Source organism: Rattus norvegicus, chromosome 7, assembly GCF_021556685.1.
Source record: "Rattus norvegicus strain SHRSP/BbbUtx chromosome 7, alternate assembly SHRSP_T2T, whole genome shotgun sequence".
Lineage (NCBI taxonomy): Eukaryota > Metazoa > Chordata > Mammalia > Rodentia > Muridae > Rattus > Rattus norvegicus.
Window position 1 is genome coordinate 12,971,029 of NC_141540.1, and position 16,130 is coordinate 12,987,158.

The 16,130-nt window shown below is 39.6% G+C and overlaps 1 protein-coding gene across 21 annotated transcripts in view; it reads right to left on the reverse strand.

Moving 5' to 3' along the window:
* The window catches only part of Zfp709l1 (zinc finger protein 709-like 1), a 41,022-nt gene that overhangs the window by 24,257 nt on the left and 635 nt on the right, over window positions 1–16,130 (reverse strand). For 19 of the 21 annotated variants that reach the window (XR_015624396.1, XR_015624395.1, XR_015624393.1 and 16 more), the window contains 2 exon segments: window positions 10,921–11,047; window positions 125–185 (listed from right to left, as the gene is read on the reverse strand). Coding sequence is in view for 12 of the 21 variants with exons in the window: in XM_087559160.1 (XP_087415286.1) it covers window positions 125–185; window positions 10,921–11,047 (188 nt within the window). In the remaining 9 variants the exon portion in view is untranslated. 21 annotated transcript variants of the gene reach the window in all.

The following is a 16,130-nucleotide window of genomic DNA, read 5'->3' on the forward strand; positions in this document are numbered from 1 at the left end:
TTTAATAATCATTAACAAACATAAAGTTATGCTTACTTCCACTGTTGCTTCTCTTCAAAACTTTCCATTAAAGTTTCCCACTAAATCAGTGATACATTAGTATCAACTTTCAAATAAAATTTACCTTTCATATCTTCTAGAGCGTGGAGAGTGTTCCTCACTATTCAGGTCTTCCAATTTGTATCCTAAAACATGATAACAGAAATTTTACTTATTTATATATTTTTTTTTACAAATCTCGGGTTTCTTTGATTTTTTCTCATTAATTAATATGTTTATTCATTTTACATCCCAATTGCTACTCTCCCTGTTCTAGTTCCCCCTCACACAGTTCATCCCTCCTTCCTGGGAGAGTGGGGAAACATGTCCACCCCACCCCCCCGCACCTTCAAAGGATCTGACACATCAAGTCTCTGCAGGGCTAGGCGCATCCTCTATCACTAACGCCAAACATGGCAGCCCAATTAAGGGAACAGATTCCACCGACAGGCAACAGTTCTTTGGACAGTCCCTGCTCCACTTATTGGGCACCCACATAAAAACCAAGTTGCACATCTCCTACATATGTGCAGGGGGCCTACGTTCAGCCCATATATGATATTTGGTTGGTGGTTCAATGTGTAAGATTCCCCAACGGTCCAAGTTTGTTGATTCTGTTGGTTTTCTAGTGGAGTTCCTAGCACCTTCCAGGCCTTCGATCTTTCCCCTCTGTCATCCATAAGAGTCCCCAATCTCTGTCTAACACTTGGCTGGGGTCTCTGCATCTGTTATGCCAGGCTCTTGTCTAACATAGCAGAGTATCATTAATAGTGTCAGGAATTGGTGCTTGCCATGGGATGGGTTTCAAATTGAGGCTGTTATTGGTCAGCTGCACCTCGGTCTCTGTTCCATATTTGTCTTTGCATTTCTGGTAAACAGGACAAATTTTACCTCCACGGGGAGAACAGGGGGTCCTGCCTGGATACAGGAGGTTACCTTTTCAGGTTGTCTATCCCCACTGCTATGAGTCTCAGCTAAAGACACCACCTTAGATTCCTGAGAGATTCCCCCATCACTAGTCTCTGGCATATCCTAGGGATGTACCCCACCCCTCACTCCCTACCCTCAGCAACTGTAGGTTTCCATTCATTCTCTTGGCCTTTCTCCTGTCTATCCTGAATGCCCCTGAGTCCTTTTTCCATCCTCTCTCCTACCTAGTTCTATCACTCCATCTGCCTACTATACTGTTTTATTCCGTCTTCTAATTGAGACTCAAGGATCCTCACTTGGGTCATCATTCTTGTTCAGCTTCTTTGGGTCTTAGTCATTGTATCCTCTAGTTTATTGCTAATATCCACTTATAAGTAAGCATATACCATATATGTTCTATTGGGTCTTGGTTACCAAACTCATAATATTTTCACAGAAGATAGTATAAATAACTGACCCCAAAATTTCTAACAGAGCACTCCTACAGCTGATAAACAAAGCAACGTGGCTGGATACAAATTAACTTAAAAAAAAATCAGCAGTCCTCCTTCATACAAATGATAAACAGGCTGAGAAAAGAAATTAGGATAACAACAGTCTTCACAACAGGCACAAATAAAAACAACTTGTTATAACTCTAACAAAGCATGTGAAAGAACTTCATATCTCTGAAAAAAGAAATTGAAGAATAAATCCAAGGTGGAAATATCTCCCATGCTCATGGATTGTTAGGATTAACATAGTGAAAATGGCCATCTTGCCAAAAGCAATCTACAGATTTAGTGCAATTCCCATCAAAATTCTGACATGTATTTTTTACAGACCTTGAAAGAGCCATTCTCAACTTCGCACAGAAAAAGATAGTTAAAACAATCCTGTATAATAAAAGAACTTCTGGAGGTGTCACCATCTCTGATCTCAAGCTGTACTACAAAGCAAAGGTAATAAAAACTTCATGGGATTGGTATACAGTCAAGGCTGACCAATGGAGTCAAATCAAAGATCCAGAAATAAACTCACATGCCTATAGACAAAGAAGGCAATAGCCATAGAATGAAAAAGGGAAGCATCTTCAACAAATGCTGATGTAACTGAATGTCTGCATGTAGAAGAATGCTAATAGAGTCATATTTAGCAGATCTACAATACTCAAGTCCAAATAGATCAAAGACCTCAACCTAAAACCAGCTACAACAAATATAGTAGAAGCGATAGTGGGAAGTAGCCTTGGTCATGATATGCATAGTAAAGCCTTTATGTCTGGCTCTAAGTGAAATGTTTCAGCAAAGCTTTTACTATGTTTGGGTCAATCAGTAGAGGCTGAGATTGTTTGAACCTTGAAGAAATGTTGTATCTAGAGAATTTGCATCGAGTGCTATGTGAGAACATAGAGAACTACACCAACCTTGTTCTCAAGACACTCCTGGGAAACTTTTAATTATGGCTAGCCATGGACAAAAGGGACTGAGATATATGTGGGTCATCTGCCATGGGGAGCAAAGGCAAGATAACTTTAGTAGCTGCAACTTCTCACAGCCACAATTACCCTTGCATAATGTTTGAATAAAGTAATTGGAGTGAGCTAGCTGGGTGTCAGTCTTTTTCAAGAAGGCTAAACCCCTCTGCTCCTTTGAAAAAATGAAGACAGCATATTAGTGAGCTTCTCTCTACTACAGCACCTGTAACCAACTTCAATCAATAAATGGTATCCAATTTTGTGGACCAGGATGGAGAGGAATCCAGATTCACAAGGACTGGAGGTGAAAGGTGTTATGGTTACAAGGAAGTAAGTGATCTTTAGGATTTTTTCATGCAGAGGTCATGAGAAATTTACCAGCTGCTCTGAGCAATTTCTCATCTCAAGAGCAGAAATATATGCAGTTAATTTAATGTTTATTGGAAGGAAGTAGAGTAGAAACAAAAGAAAGATCATCAAGCACCTTGCATTAATTAAAAAGCATTGTCTATGATTTAAACAAACTCCAAATGTTCAATTAAAATTGTCAGTGTAGAAATAAGTGCTAAGGTCTTTAAAACTGGACCACCAGAGAGGAGAGTAAATACCTATATTGTGTACTTTAATTTCAAATTAGAACCACTACAGAGTCAACAGTCAGAGACATATAGATCTAGTGTAGAGCAAGATAATCAGTCAGTAAGTGAGAAGGATACTTCAGAAGAAACTGAAAGTGATACACGTGAGGATGGAGAATTTCCTCCCCCTTCCTTCATATGAGATAGACCTAAAAAAAGGAACATACTGAATTTACTGCACAACTCAAATATTAAATAAACAAGTAGAAAAGCTCTTGAGACTTCCCAAAAGGAATTGAAAAGAAAAGTTACTTCTCAAAAGATGAGGAAAAGTATGAAGACAAGAGAGGAGGGAGGGAGGGAGGGAGGGAGGGAGGGAGGGAGAGAGAGAGAGAGAGAGAGAGAGAGAGAGAGAGAGAGAGATTTAGAACAGAATTAAACCAAGCAGAGCCCTTCTCATTAAAAAGAAAAGTATTCTGGGGCTTTAAGAACCTGGAATAAGGATTACCCCTTTTACTAAATTTACCTAAAGTCCCAGGGAGGTTTGTACTGACTTTTTGTAAAAATTAGCTTCAACAGCAGATCCAGATATAAGAAAGGGACTACTCAAATCTTTGGCTTTTGAAACTGCAAATAAGGAATGGTAAAAAGTGATGACAGTTAAAAGCTCAGGATGCCTCCTTAGATGAATGGATAAAAGCTACTGGACAATATCAGTAGATATCTGATCCACTGCATTACATCAACTATAATTGGACAAATGCCTTAGCTAAATGCTTTATATCTCACACACACACACACACACACACACACACACACACACACACACACAAATGCTTTAACTGTGGGAGGCTTGCACATCTGAAAACAGAATGCAGATGTTTGCCTGCTGCAGGAACAGCCTCATTTTAAAACAATCAACCACCAAGATCGTGTAATAAATGTGGAAAAGGCAGACATTGTGCTAATGAATGCTAATCGGTAATAGATGTCCTAGACAAGTTTTTGCCATCAGGAAATCAGATAAAGGGCCTACTTTGGGGACCAAGAGCAAACAACTCGAGCCAACAATACCCTGTTAGCAATGCAACAGTTCATCATGAAGGCAATTGGGGGAATACAAATTAAATACTGGAGATCTCATATATGCCACTTAAGGTACTGCTGCTCTTTACTTTGCAGTAGGTAAAAATCTTACACTGTCTCCTCAAATTCCTTGTTATAACCACTGCTGTGTATCATTCTATTCCTACAGAAACCACAGGAATAATTTTATACAGTAGTTTCATAGATCAATATTTGTTGTACATGCAAGATTAATAAATGTAAATTATCAAGGTGAAATTAGAAACTTGGCTTAGGTTATGAAAACCATACAATTAGAGGCAGATGGTAGGGTTGCTCAGTCACTGTTACGACCACATCACAAGGCAAAGCAGCTGTAATTAAAAGATTCTCCCAGGGATTAAAAGAAACACCAATACTTGGAGCTTTAACCTTTTACACTGATGCAGATTATTTAGGAATAGGAGGTTATAAGTCAGGTAATATAAGTAATATATTTTAAAGCCTCTATTCTGTTAAAAACTCAAAACTATATGCAATTCTTATGTTATTAGATTCTTCTCCTGAAGCTTTTAATATAATTACTGATTCTCAGTATGCAGAAGGATTTGTTAGGATAGAAACCGCTGAACTTGTTCCTGATAACTCACAATTTCCCTTATAATTTATGCAATTGCAACAGGCAATAAAAGACAGAAATTAGCCATTCATATAGCTCACATTCCTTCTCATACTGAATTTCCAGTACTACTGATTCACGGTAATGGTGAAATATATCAATTATTAATAGAAATGGGTTAGAAGCATCAAGTAAGAGTTTAAAGAAAAAGTTCTCAGTTACATGGCCACAAACTTTAAAAAAAAATTCATTAAAAATGTCCAAACTGTTACATATACAAGCAAATTCTATACTATTAAAAAAGTATTTATTTAAAGATAAATACTAACTAATGAGAAGAATATTTAATAATTACTAATCAAAAGTAAATACTAATAAAATAGCACATTTATTAGGAACAATGGTAATTATGGGGATGCCATCACAAAATAAAACTGAATTTTTTACATGACATAAAACCTATTACAGGTATTCCCCATATTCTTACAAGTCAGGCAATTGTGGAAAGATCTAATCATACATTAAAAGAGACGTTATTTATAACAAAGACAAGTGCTCCACTATGTTCATAGCAGCCTTATTTATAATAGCCAGAAGCTGGAAAGAATCCAGATGCCCTTCAACAGAAGAATGGATACAGAAAATGTAGTAAATCTACACAATGGAATACTACTCAGCTATCAAAAACAAAGACTTTATGAAATTCATAGGCAAATGGTTGGAACTGGAAAATATCATCCTGAGTGAGATAACCCAATCACAGAAAAACACACATGGTATGCACTCATTGATAAGTGGATATTATCCCAAATGCTTGAATTACCCTAGATGCACAGAACACATGAAATTCAAGAAGGATGACCAAAATGCGAATGTTTCACACCTTCTTTAAAAGGGGAACAAGAATACCCTTGGCAGGGAATAGGGAGGCAAAGATTAAAACAGAGACAGAAGGAACACCCATTCAGAGCCTGCCCCACATGTGGCCCATATATATACAGCCATCCAATTAGACAAGATGGATGAAGCAAAGAAGTGCAGGCCGACAGGAACCAGATGTAGATCTCTCCTGAGAGACACAGCCAGAATACAGCAAACACAGAGTCGAATGCCAGCAGCAAACCACTGAACTGAGAACAGGACCCCCGTTGAAGGATTCAGAGAAAGGACTGGAAGAGCTTGAAGGGGCTCGAGACCCCATATGAACAACAATGCCAAGCAACCAGAGCTTCCAGGGACTAAGCCACTACCCAAAGACTATACATGGACTGACTCTGGCCTCTGACCTCATAGGTAGCAATGAATATCCTAGTAAGAGCACCAGTGGAAGGGGAAGCCCTGGGTCCTGCTAAGACTGAACCCCCAGTGAAAGTGATTGTTGGGGGGAGGACAGTAATGGGGGGAGGATGGGGAGGGGAACACCCAGGTAGAAGGGGAGGAGGATGGGTTAGGGATTGTTGGCCCTGAAACCAGGAAAGGGAATAACAATCAAAATGTAAATAAGAAATACCCAAGTAAATAAAGATGGAAAAAAAAAGAAAAAGGAACTTTCAAATAAAAAAAAAAAGTGATGATATTAAAAGAAAAAAGGGTAAAGATAAAGACCCCTAGAGATATATTAAACAATGCATTATTGACTTTAAATAATTTCAAATGCTAATGAAGCAGGAAAACAGCTGCTGAAATACTCTTTCAAGGATGTTTTAACATCACAATGGACAGCAAGGGAGGAATTACAATGGCGTGAGGCTACAGGAGATGAAAAACTGGATTCCATCAAAACTAATTAAAACTCTTCATGAGCAAGACAGGTGTTATGGAAGCATTTGCAGTTGACATGGTATAATGGCTATTCCTGATGGCAACTTGACCATATCTGGAATGAACTATAACCCAGAATTGGAAGGCTCACCTTTGATCCAGATCTGGAGGCTGGGAGATACAACTTTCTGACCTGGATCTTGATATGGAGATCTTGAGGCAAAGTGGCTATGAATCCCAGGGACTTAATGCAAAGAGATCTCTGAGTTCAAGGTCACCTGGACCAAAGCAAGTCCCAGACCCAGGCATGGTGGTACAAACCTTTAATCTGGGACACCCCGTCTGCTGGAGACTTACATAAGGCCATTGGAAGAAGGAAGTGTCTCTCCTTTTTGTGCTTGCCTGTGTGCCTCTTGGGACTGAGCCACTGCTAGATCCTTGGACTTCATTCACAGCTGCTGATGACCGTTGTTGGGGAGTTGGACTACAGACCATAAGGCATCTCTTACTACACAGAGACTACCCATAAGTTCTGTGACTCTAGAGAGCCCTAACTGAGACACATGGACAGCATGGTTTAGGGGGGAAGAGGGGGAGGGAGGGAATGATAGATTGATTTTGAAGCAGACGGCTGATCCTCCTACCTGCGGACAGCTTAGAAAGTAGCCAACGATGAAGAAACACTAGATCCAGTGTGTGAATAGCCACTGAACACGACAGCCTTACTACTTGCCTTGCTGTCTGTAGTAACTGTACAGGTAATGGAGACAAATCATCCTTATTGGGTTTATATCCCTAATATTCCAATTAACAGAGTAAGCTGGGAAGACATGGACATTCCTGTGTTGTCAATGACTCTTCTTGTCTGCCTGGTCCTTATGACAATCATGGACCTGCTCAACCTGCAGAGGAGGGGGAAGGACATGTAAATTATACTGTGGGAATAAAAGGGATTCCTATTTGTGTGGGCAACGGAATTGTCTAAGTATAACTTCCCCTATTTGCATCTCTAGAATTGATCATACTACTACCCAGAATTCTTACAGAAAACTTAGGCTTTGTGCATTTGGATTGAAGGGACAACAGATTAACACACTAGCTCCACAAATTAACCTTCTTGCAAATTATGGATTACTAACAAGGAATCTGATTGGACACATTTATGGATTACTAACAAGGAATCTGATTGGACACATTTATGGATTACTAACAGGGAATCTGATTGGACACATTTATGGATTACTAACAAGGAATCTGATTGGACACATTTATGGATTACTAACAAGGAATCTGATTGGACACATTTATGGATTACTAACAAGGAATCTGATTGGACACATTTATGGATTACTAACAAGGAATCTGATTGGACACATTTATGGATTACTAACAAGGAATCTGATTGGACACATTTATGGATAACTAACAAGGAATCTGATTGGACACATTTATGGATTACTAACAAGGAATCTGATTGGACACATTTATGGATTACTAACAAGGAATCTGATTGGACACATTTATGGATTACTAACAAGGAATCTGATTGGACACATTTATGGATTACTAACAAGGAATCTGATTGGACACATTTATGGATTACTAACAAGGAATCTGATTGGACACATTTATGGATTACTAACAAGGAATCTGATTGGACACATTTATGGATTACTAACAGGGAATCTGATTGGACACATTTATGGATTACTAACAAGGAATCTGATTGGACACATTTATGGATTACTAACAGGGAATCTGATTGGACACATTTATGGATAACTAACAAGGAATCTGATTGGACACATTTATGGATTACTAACAAGGAATCTGATTGGACACATTTATGGATTACTAACAGGGAATCTGATTGGACACATTTATGGATAACTAACAAGGAATCTGATTGGACACATTGGCAGGGACCACTGACACAGGCATGACAGTGTGTACTGCAATTATTAGGGTGCCCACTGCACAGGTGAGAATCCTTGGGTGCTCGTGACTATCTCCCAAGGAGAAGGCGTTAGAGCATTTATGCTTGAGGGTCTTCAAATCCTTGACTATATTCTCACTCAGACTTGATATGACAATGAATAAAACTGTGGAGCTTGTCGCTGCTTCTAGACACTTTCATGGAGAAGCATGGAGTTGGGATGTCAGGCCCTCTGCTACGATTTGATAATTCTATTCAGACTAATCTGCGGAAATTAGCAAGCACATTTCATCCACTTGAAGTGAGAACATAAAGTTGAACTTCAATAATAAAAAATTTTCATTTGTCCTTTTCTTTAAAGTCATCCCTTTTACGGCTTGTGCCATTACCTTATTTGGTACTGAATGGACCTGTGCAATCACACCGCAATGATTACAGCATCATCTAAACATGCTGTACACTTCATACCTGTGTCAATGCCAATGTGTCTTTAAATGATGCTTTTGAAAGTTTATGTATTCTCAGAGCAAGACCAGCAGTCTGGGTGCCAGTGAGGCTGTCAAGACCATGGCAGGACTCACCTGTGCTGATGCTAGTACTGAGGCTGGCTGAAAGGATATTAAGAACTCATGGATGGTGGGATGGATAACTGTTGTGGCCCTGAGAATCATCGCATTAACTGCTATGGCTACTGCTGCTATCAGGAATTGCCTTCAGCAGCAACACCATTTGGTCAATGTTGCCATGTCAAGGGCCATACATTTCCAGTAAACCTTTTGGCTCAATTCCCAAGTCCACCTGAGAGCAGTTATGTCATATTCCAAATAAAAGGCAGACAGCTTCTGCCCTCTTTTTCTTTCTCTTCTTTCTTTCATCCCTTCCCTTTGTCTCATTCTCCCATTAAATCTCTCCACATGGAACCGTGTTGGTTTATTCGGGTGCCGGCCGATATTTAAACAACAACAGCTACCGCACTTGGAGTTCCACTTCATAAAGAAGTTCAAACTAATGCTGGCATATGCATTCTTATGCACCTCAATTCAGCAAAGCAAGATGAACAGGGAAACAGCTGATGAAATAGGTAAAGTGAGACAAGCTGTAAAACTCATTGGAGAGCAATTAGAATCATTGAGAGAGCAAATGAAATTGAAATATGATTGGACTGATATTACTTACTGTATTATGCCTTTGAGATTGAATGACAACAAATATGGCTGGAAAAAACTTAAAATGAATTTGTAAGATCATCTTAATTCTTCTCAAATGTTTTATGATTTGCAGCAAGAAACTGCAGAAATGTCTTCCAAGGAGCTGCCTAAAATAACAGGGATGGAAGCTATAGAATTTCTAACCAACGGTGTCGCTTCCTTTGGTCCTAGGAATCATTTTGATAAGTTTCTTCCCTTCATGATTTTTATAATGCTCTATAGTGATAAGTTTACGGATTTTTGAAATGTAGGCTGATTTATTTGCATAAAATGGTATACAACTAGATAGACACAGGCCATATTTACTGCACAACTCTTTAATTCTCCAATAGTAATTATATCCATAACATATTTGCAAATGACCCTGAGATTCCATACACGAATCAAAATGGCGAAGATCAAGAGCTCAAGCGACAGCACGTGCAACGACGTGAAGCCTCCATTGCTGGTGGAAGTGAAAACCTGTATAACCACTCTAGAAATCAATCTGGCAATATCTCAGAAAATTGAGAACGTTCTATCAGAGGACCCAGCTATACCACTCCTGGGCATATACTCAAAAGATGCCCGAACATATATCAAGGACACATGGTCCACTATGTTCATAGCAGCTCTATTCATAAAAGTCAGAAACTGGAAACATCCCAGATGTCCCTCAATGTGGAGAGCTCTTGGGGCTGCTTCTAGGAATTTGATGAGGATATTTGACATTGGGCTAGGACAAGGAAGCAGGCTCAAGAAAATACAGCCAAGGAATGTGTTCCTTATATCTTGATCATCTTGATGAGGCCCTAGAAGCAGTGACCTCGGGACCTGTGTTTATGCTTTGTTCCTTCACTACTTTGTTTATGCCTTAGGACTGGCCTCATTCTTTGTATGTACTCAGAATGACATAAAAGCAGACTGAGAGAAATTAAACCCACTTCAGCTGCAGCATAAGCTGGGGTCATATTATAATACTGTCTTTTCTTTTTTAATCCTCACTTTCTCCCTTTCAGCCCTGTTGACTGAGCTGGCTTAGTCACCTCAACCAAAGAATGGATGCAGAAAATATGATGGTTCATTTACACAGTGGAATACTATGCAGCTATTAGAAACAAGGACATCACGATATTTTTCCTTCAGGTAAATGGATCCTGTGCAAATTTTAGTTAGTATCTCTGGTGTACCTAAGAACCATGTCTGATATTCACCACGTTCTTCCTTTATCAAAATGTAAACCACAGGAGTACACCAAAAAAAAAAAAAAAAGAAAAAGAAAAAGAAAAGAAGAAATAAAGAAAAAGCTTGTTCCTTGTTTAGAGAGTGAAGGAAACTCACATTCTTACCTATAGCAGTGAGGTTCCAGTAGGTCTCCAGCATCACATCTTTGTAGAGACTCTTTTGGAAAGGATCCAGCAAAGCCCACTCTTCATGGGTGAAGTTCACGTGCACATCCTCATAGGTCACTGCAGCCTAAAATGCCCCATAGAAGTACATAATAGAAATGGTGAGACTACACTGCACATGTACACTTCACTGAGAATCTACTTATGGACTTCTGCATGCGTCACAGACTTTTTCCATATGACAGAATTCAAAATGCAGTCAGTGTGATCTTAGAAGGAAACAGAAAAGGAGGACCACACCTCTTTGAATTCCATAGGACACTGCCAGAGAAATGACAACTAACAAGTAATACAGAGAGACGCTAAAACTAATCAACCCTATTGATTATACATTAGCAAAACTGTATCAAAAAAAAAATCCCTATTTCAAAAAGGGGTGGACCTTTTAATAGAAGGTCTCAGGAGGTAGACACAAGTGATTCCAGCCAGAACTGGTCTATGCACTGATTTCCATGACTGCCAGAGCTAAGTAGTGATACACCGTCTCAAGAAAACAAACCGAAAAATACAGAAACTACTTAGGGGCTCTTTCAAAATTCCTCTGAAGAGTTAAACATTCACTCCAGTCCAATACTCGTCTATCAAAACTTACAATGCCCCAATTTTAACTGTAAAAGAATATGATTCTCCTTTACATGAATGCATTTTTATTAATTTACTGAACTGACATATCAAATTCTCAAAAATGTTAGGGAATAAATGTTGATCTAAAATCAGAGCCAAAAAGCATGGACAACAAAGATGGGTGAACAGAAGAGTACATGTTGCTTTTGAAGAAGACTTGGATCAATACCCGACACTCGCTTTGAGGTTCCCAGCCATTCATAACTCCAGATCAAGAGAATCTAAGGCTCTCCTTGACTTCAGTGAACACCAGACAAATAGATGGCCTGTGCTACTTACACGCGTGTGTGTAGGAGTGTGAGTGCGCACACACACGCACACATGCATACACACATGTGCTCCTGCATGTGCATGTGTCCTGTCCCGGTGACAAACAGCACCCTCTGCCACAGTTCCAAAGTGAAGATGTGAGTTAAGTCCAGCACAAGAGGAACCGCTTGACAGGTACAAAACCTACTCCATCAGCCAAAGTATAAAATGAAAACATAATCTAGAAAATCTGCTTATTGAGGAGAAGCAGCTGCTTCTGTTTTATACTGCACTTTTCAGGGATGGGGTCTGTAATGGTGGAGACGGTGTGGGTGCACGAGAAGGAAGCATGGGGCACAGTTTGAACCAACAGAAGACTTAAAAGACGACGAAGTGTGGTAAAGGAAAAAGCACTGAAAGCCTTCCCCACAGACTAACTTCCTCCAGAAAGGATCCTCCTCCTAAAGGTTCCGTAAGCACTCCAGTGAAAGCCACAGCCATGAGGGAAATGCTCACATACACCATCCTACCTGGACGAGTTTTCATTCAACCCACCACATTTCAACACAGGCCACGACATGCTCCTGGGCAGAGCCCATCCCAGACATATTTTACATTAAAGATATGTATCTAACCTCCTTGATTTTACTAACATTGTTAAGGCACAGCTATTCTGACAAACTAAGTTATATAAAAAACTGTTGTGTTTTATAATGGTGTACTATATCAGGATCAAGAAAGTTCCCAGTCTATGTTTAATAGTCTTATCTTACGGTGGGAATGGTAGCACATGCCTTTGATCCCAGCACTTGGGAGGTAGAAGCAGGCAGATCTCTGTAAGTTGGAGACCGGCATGATCTACAAAGAGAGTTCCATGATGGCTTGGGCTACATGAAGAAACCTTGTCTCAAAAAAGACACGTCTTATCTTAATATTCAAAGAGCTTCAATTCAGAAATTGTCATTTTTATTAGAAACTGTTAAGGATACTAAAAAAATGAATTAATATTCACCTTATAAATAATCAAATTCTTTAAGATGTTCAGAACTATATTTGTAGTCATGATAAATCCTAATGGAATTCCCAAATGAGCCTTATCTAACCTCCTGTTTAATGTCTTCAAGATACAGTCTAAAGAAAAAGAAAGCAAGCAAACTAAAGCCAGACAGGGCTTGTTTAACTCAGATGTGCTTGGGAGATACTAGCCCTCAAACCTGTCCTAGATCCACTGAGCATGACAGTTAAGATGTTTCCATTTAGTACGACAGAGACTCTCAGATCCAGGTAATGAACTCCAAAGTCTCCAAGAAGAGAGGGGAACAGCAGCCGTAGGCTTAGATTTCTCAAAACCTACTTTCATAATGATTTTTTTTTATCTTTATTAACTTGAGTATTTCTTATTTACATTTCGATTGTTATTCCCTTTCCCGGTTTCCAGGCCAACATCCCCCTAGCCCCTCCCCATCTTCCCCCCATTACTGCCCTCCCCACAACAATCAAGTTCACTGGTCTCTAGACACCAACATGAAACAACTGAATCTCAAAAAAAAAAAAAAAAAAAAAAAGCCCAGAGCAGCTCTCTGCCCCAGCTCTCTGTTCCCAGATCCAACTGGGAGAAAGCTGGCCTCCAGGAGTGCTGAAACACCTGCAAGCACAGGTAGGATTACCACTTCTGCTCAGAGAGACCTGCCCGGAGTCCTCCTGACACAGGAACTGAGGAGCAGTCTGGGTCAGGATCCCTCGGGTTTCCATCTGCGGCCAGAGCTGACACTCAGTCAAGGAAAATGCATAAAGCAAAAAGCCCCTAACCCAGAACATCCAGGAAATCCAGGACTCAATGAGAAGATCAAACCTAAGGGTAATGGGTATGGAAGAGAGTGAGGACTCCCAACTTAAAGGGCCAGTTATGTCTTCAACAAAATTATAGGAGAAAACTTCCCTAACCTAAGGAAAGAGATGCCCATAAACATACAAGAAGCCCACAGAACTCCAAATAGATTGGACCAGAAGAGAAATTCCTCCAGTCACATAATAGTCAAAACACCAAATGCACTAAACAAAGAAAGAGTATTAAAAGCAGTAAGGGACAAAGGTAAAGTAACATATAAAGGCAGACCTATAAGAATTATACCAGACTTCTCAGCAGAGAATAGGAAAGCCTCTGGGCAGATGTCATACAGACCCTAAGAGAACACAAGTGCCAGCCCAGGCAACTATACCAGCAAAACTCTCAATTACCATAGATGGAGAAACCAAGATATTCCATGACAAAACCAAATTTACACAATATCTTTCCACTAATCCATCCCGACAAAGGATAATAGATGGAAAACTCCAACACAAGAAGGGAAACTATACCCTAGAAAAACCAAGAGAGTAATCTTTCAACTAAGGCATAAGAAGAGAGCCACAAAAATATAACAACAAAAAGAAAATAGGAAACATCAGAACATACTGTCTAATGGAGACCAGCAGGCAAAACTAACTGAAACTTAACCTGAAATCAGCTACTGCCTTCTGTTTCCTCCTGCAGTTTACACAGTAAACTATTCCTTTTATTCTAGTTTCAAGAAAGAAACACACAAATCTCTTTCTTGTTACTGATATGGCCAGCCCACTACATGATTCAAATGAGTATTCTTAGAACGGTGTGGTGCTAGAAACCTTTAATCCAAGAAATGAGGAGGTTGTTTCAGAAAGGCAGCAAGGCCTTGGTGGCTGAAGAAGGCAGCCTGAATCAACATGAGAGAGCTTGTTGTAAAATATTTTTCTGAATTTTTGCCTGAAGGTGAAGCTGTTCCAAATTAATGTGCCTTCCCAAAGAAAATGACACCACACACTTATTGAGCTTAGTAAATAAAAAATCTCGCTATAATGACAAGTCTCCAGCTTTAGCTAACAGATTTTCCAAAAACTTCTGTAACTACACACTGCAGGCTTATACATTCCACATATGCTGTCAACCTGCTTAATGGCGCTCACTGCCTCTAGTAATTCCAATAAGAATGGTGCCCACAGGCTCATAGATTTAAATGCTGGTCATTAGGGAAGTGCTCCTTGACAAGGGCTAGGACCTTTGTTGCCGTGGAGTTTGTGTGCCCTTCTTGGAAGAAGCCTGTCACTGGGCTGGGCTATGGAGTTGCAAATGCTCAGGCCAAACTCACAGGCTCTACCTCTTGCTGATGATCTGGATTAAAACTCTCAACTACTCCTCCAGCATCTCATCTGACAACATCCCAGATACTCCCTACTGTGACATTAGGGGACCAAACCTCTGAAACTATAAGCAAGCCCTAATTAAATGATTTCCTTCAATAAGAGATGCTATGATCATGGTGCCTCTTCACAAAAATAGAACTTTACTGATCTCACTGCTTGCTAAGATTGCTTTCTTATGCAACCCAAGACCACCTGCCCACAACAGCACCAAACACAGCAGGATGGGGAATATAATATCAATCATTAATCAGGAGAATACTCTATACATTTGCCCACAGGCCAGTTTGTCTAGCTTGTTCCAAACTAACCAAACCTGACCAGCATACCTACAGAGTCATCTCCTATAAGACCCAAAGATAGTTTCCTAAGCAAACCTACATTCTTTTAATTCTCAGTTTTCATCTTGTGCACATGCATGCACATGTGTAAATTTTTGAAAATCTGTCAAGTTTAAGACTGGCTCAGCAGTTAAAGCCACTTACTGCTCTTGCAGAAGACCTGGGTTTGGTTCAGAACGCATTTGTGCTGGCACAAAATTATCCTTAGATTCTGTTGCAGAACATAGAAATATGTATTAATACAGAGAAATACATAAAAGTATGACAAACATGTAGTCAAAACTATAACTTTCTAATTAAAAGAATCAAGGAAATTAGTCAACGGACAAAGATTCAATAATTTTGAACAAGGAGCCTCAATATTATTTCAGTGCAAATTTTAGATATATATTCAAGGAAAGTCCAATTTAAAAAAATCTAACGACTTCTTGGCAGTTCTGGTGCACAACCTTAATCTCAGCACTCAGGAGGCAGAAGCAGGTGTAGGTCCCTGAGTTCAAGGCCAGCCTGCAATACAAATAAAGTATCAGGACAGCCAGGGATATAGAAAAACTCTGTCTCGAAAACCAAAACGTCTAACGATTTCTGCGAAGAACAACAGAAAGCTGATGTCAGGAATGACAACATGAACAACACAAGACTGAACAGACAGCACACAGTGACACCATCTGACTTCAAAACTCCCCTACACCTGCAATAAAGACTGTGCTACTGAGAAAG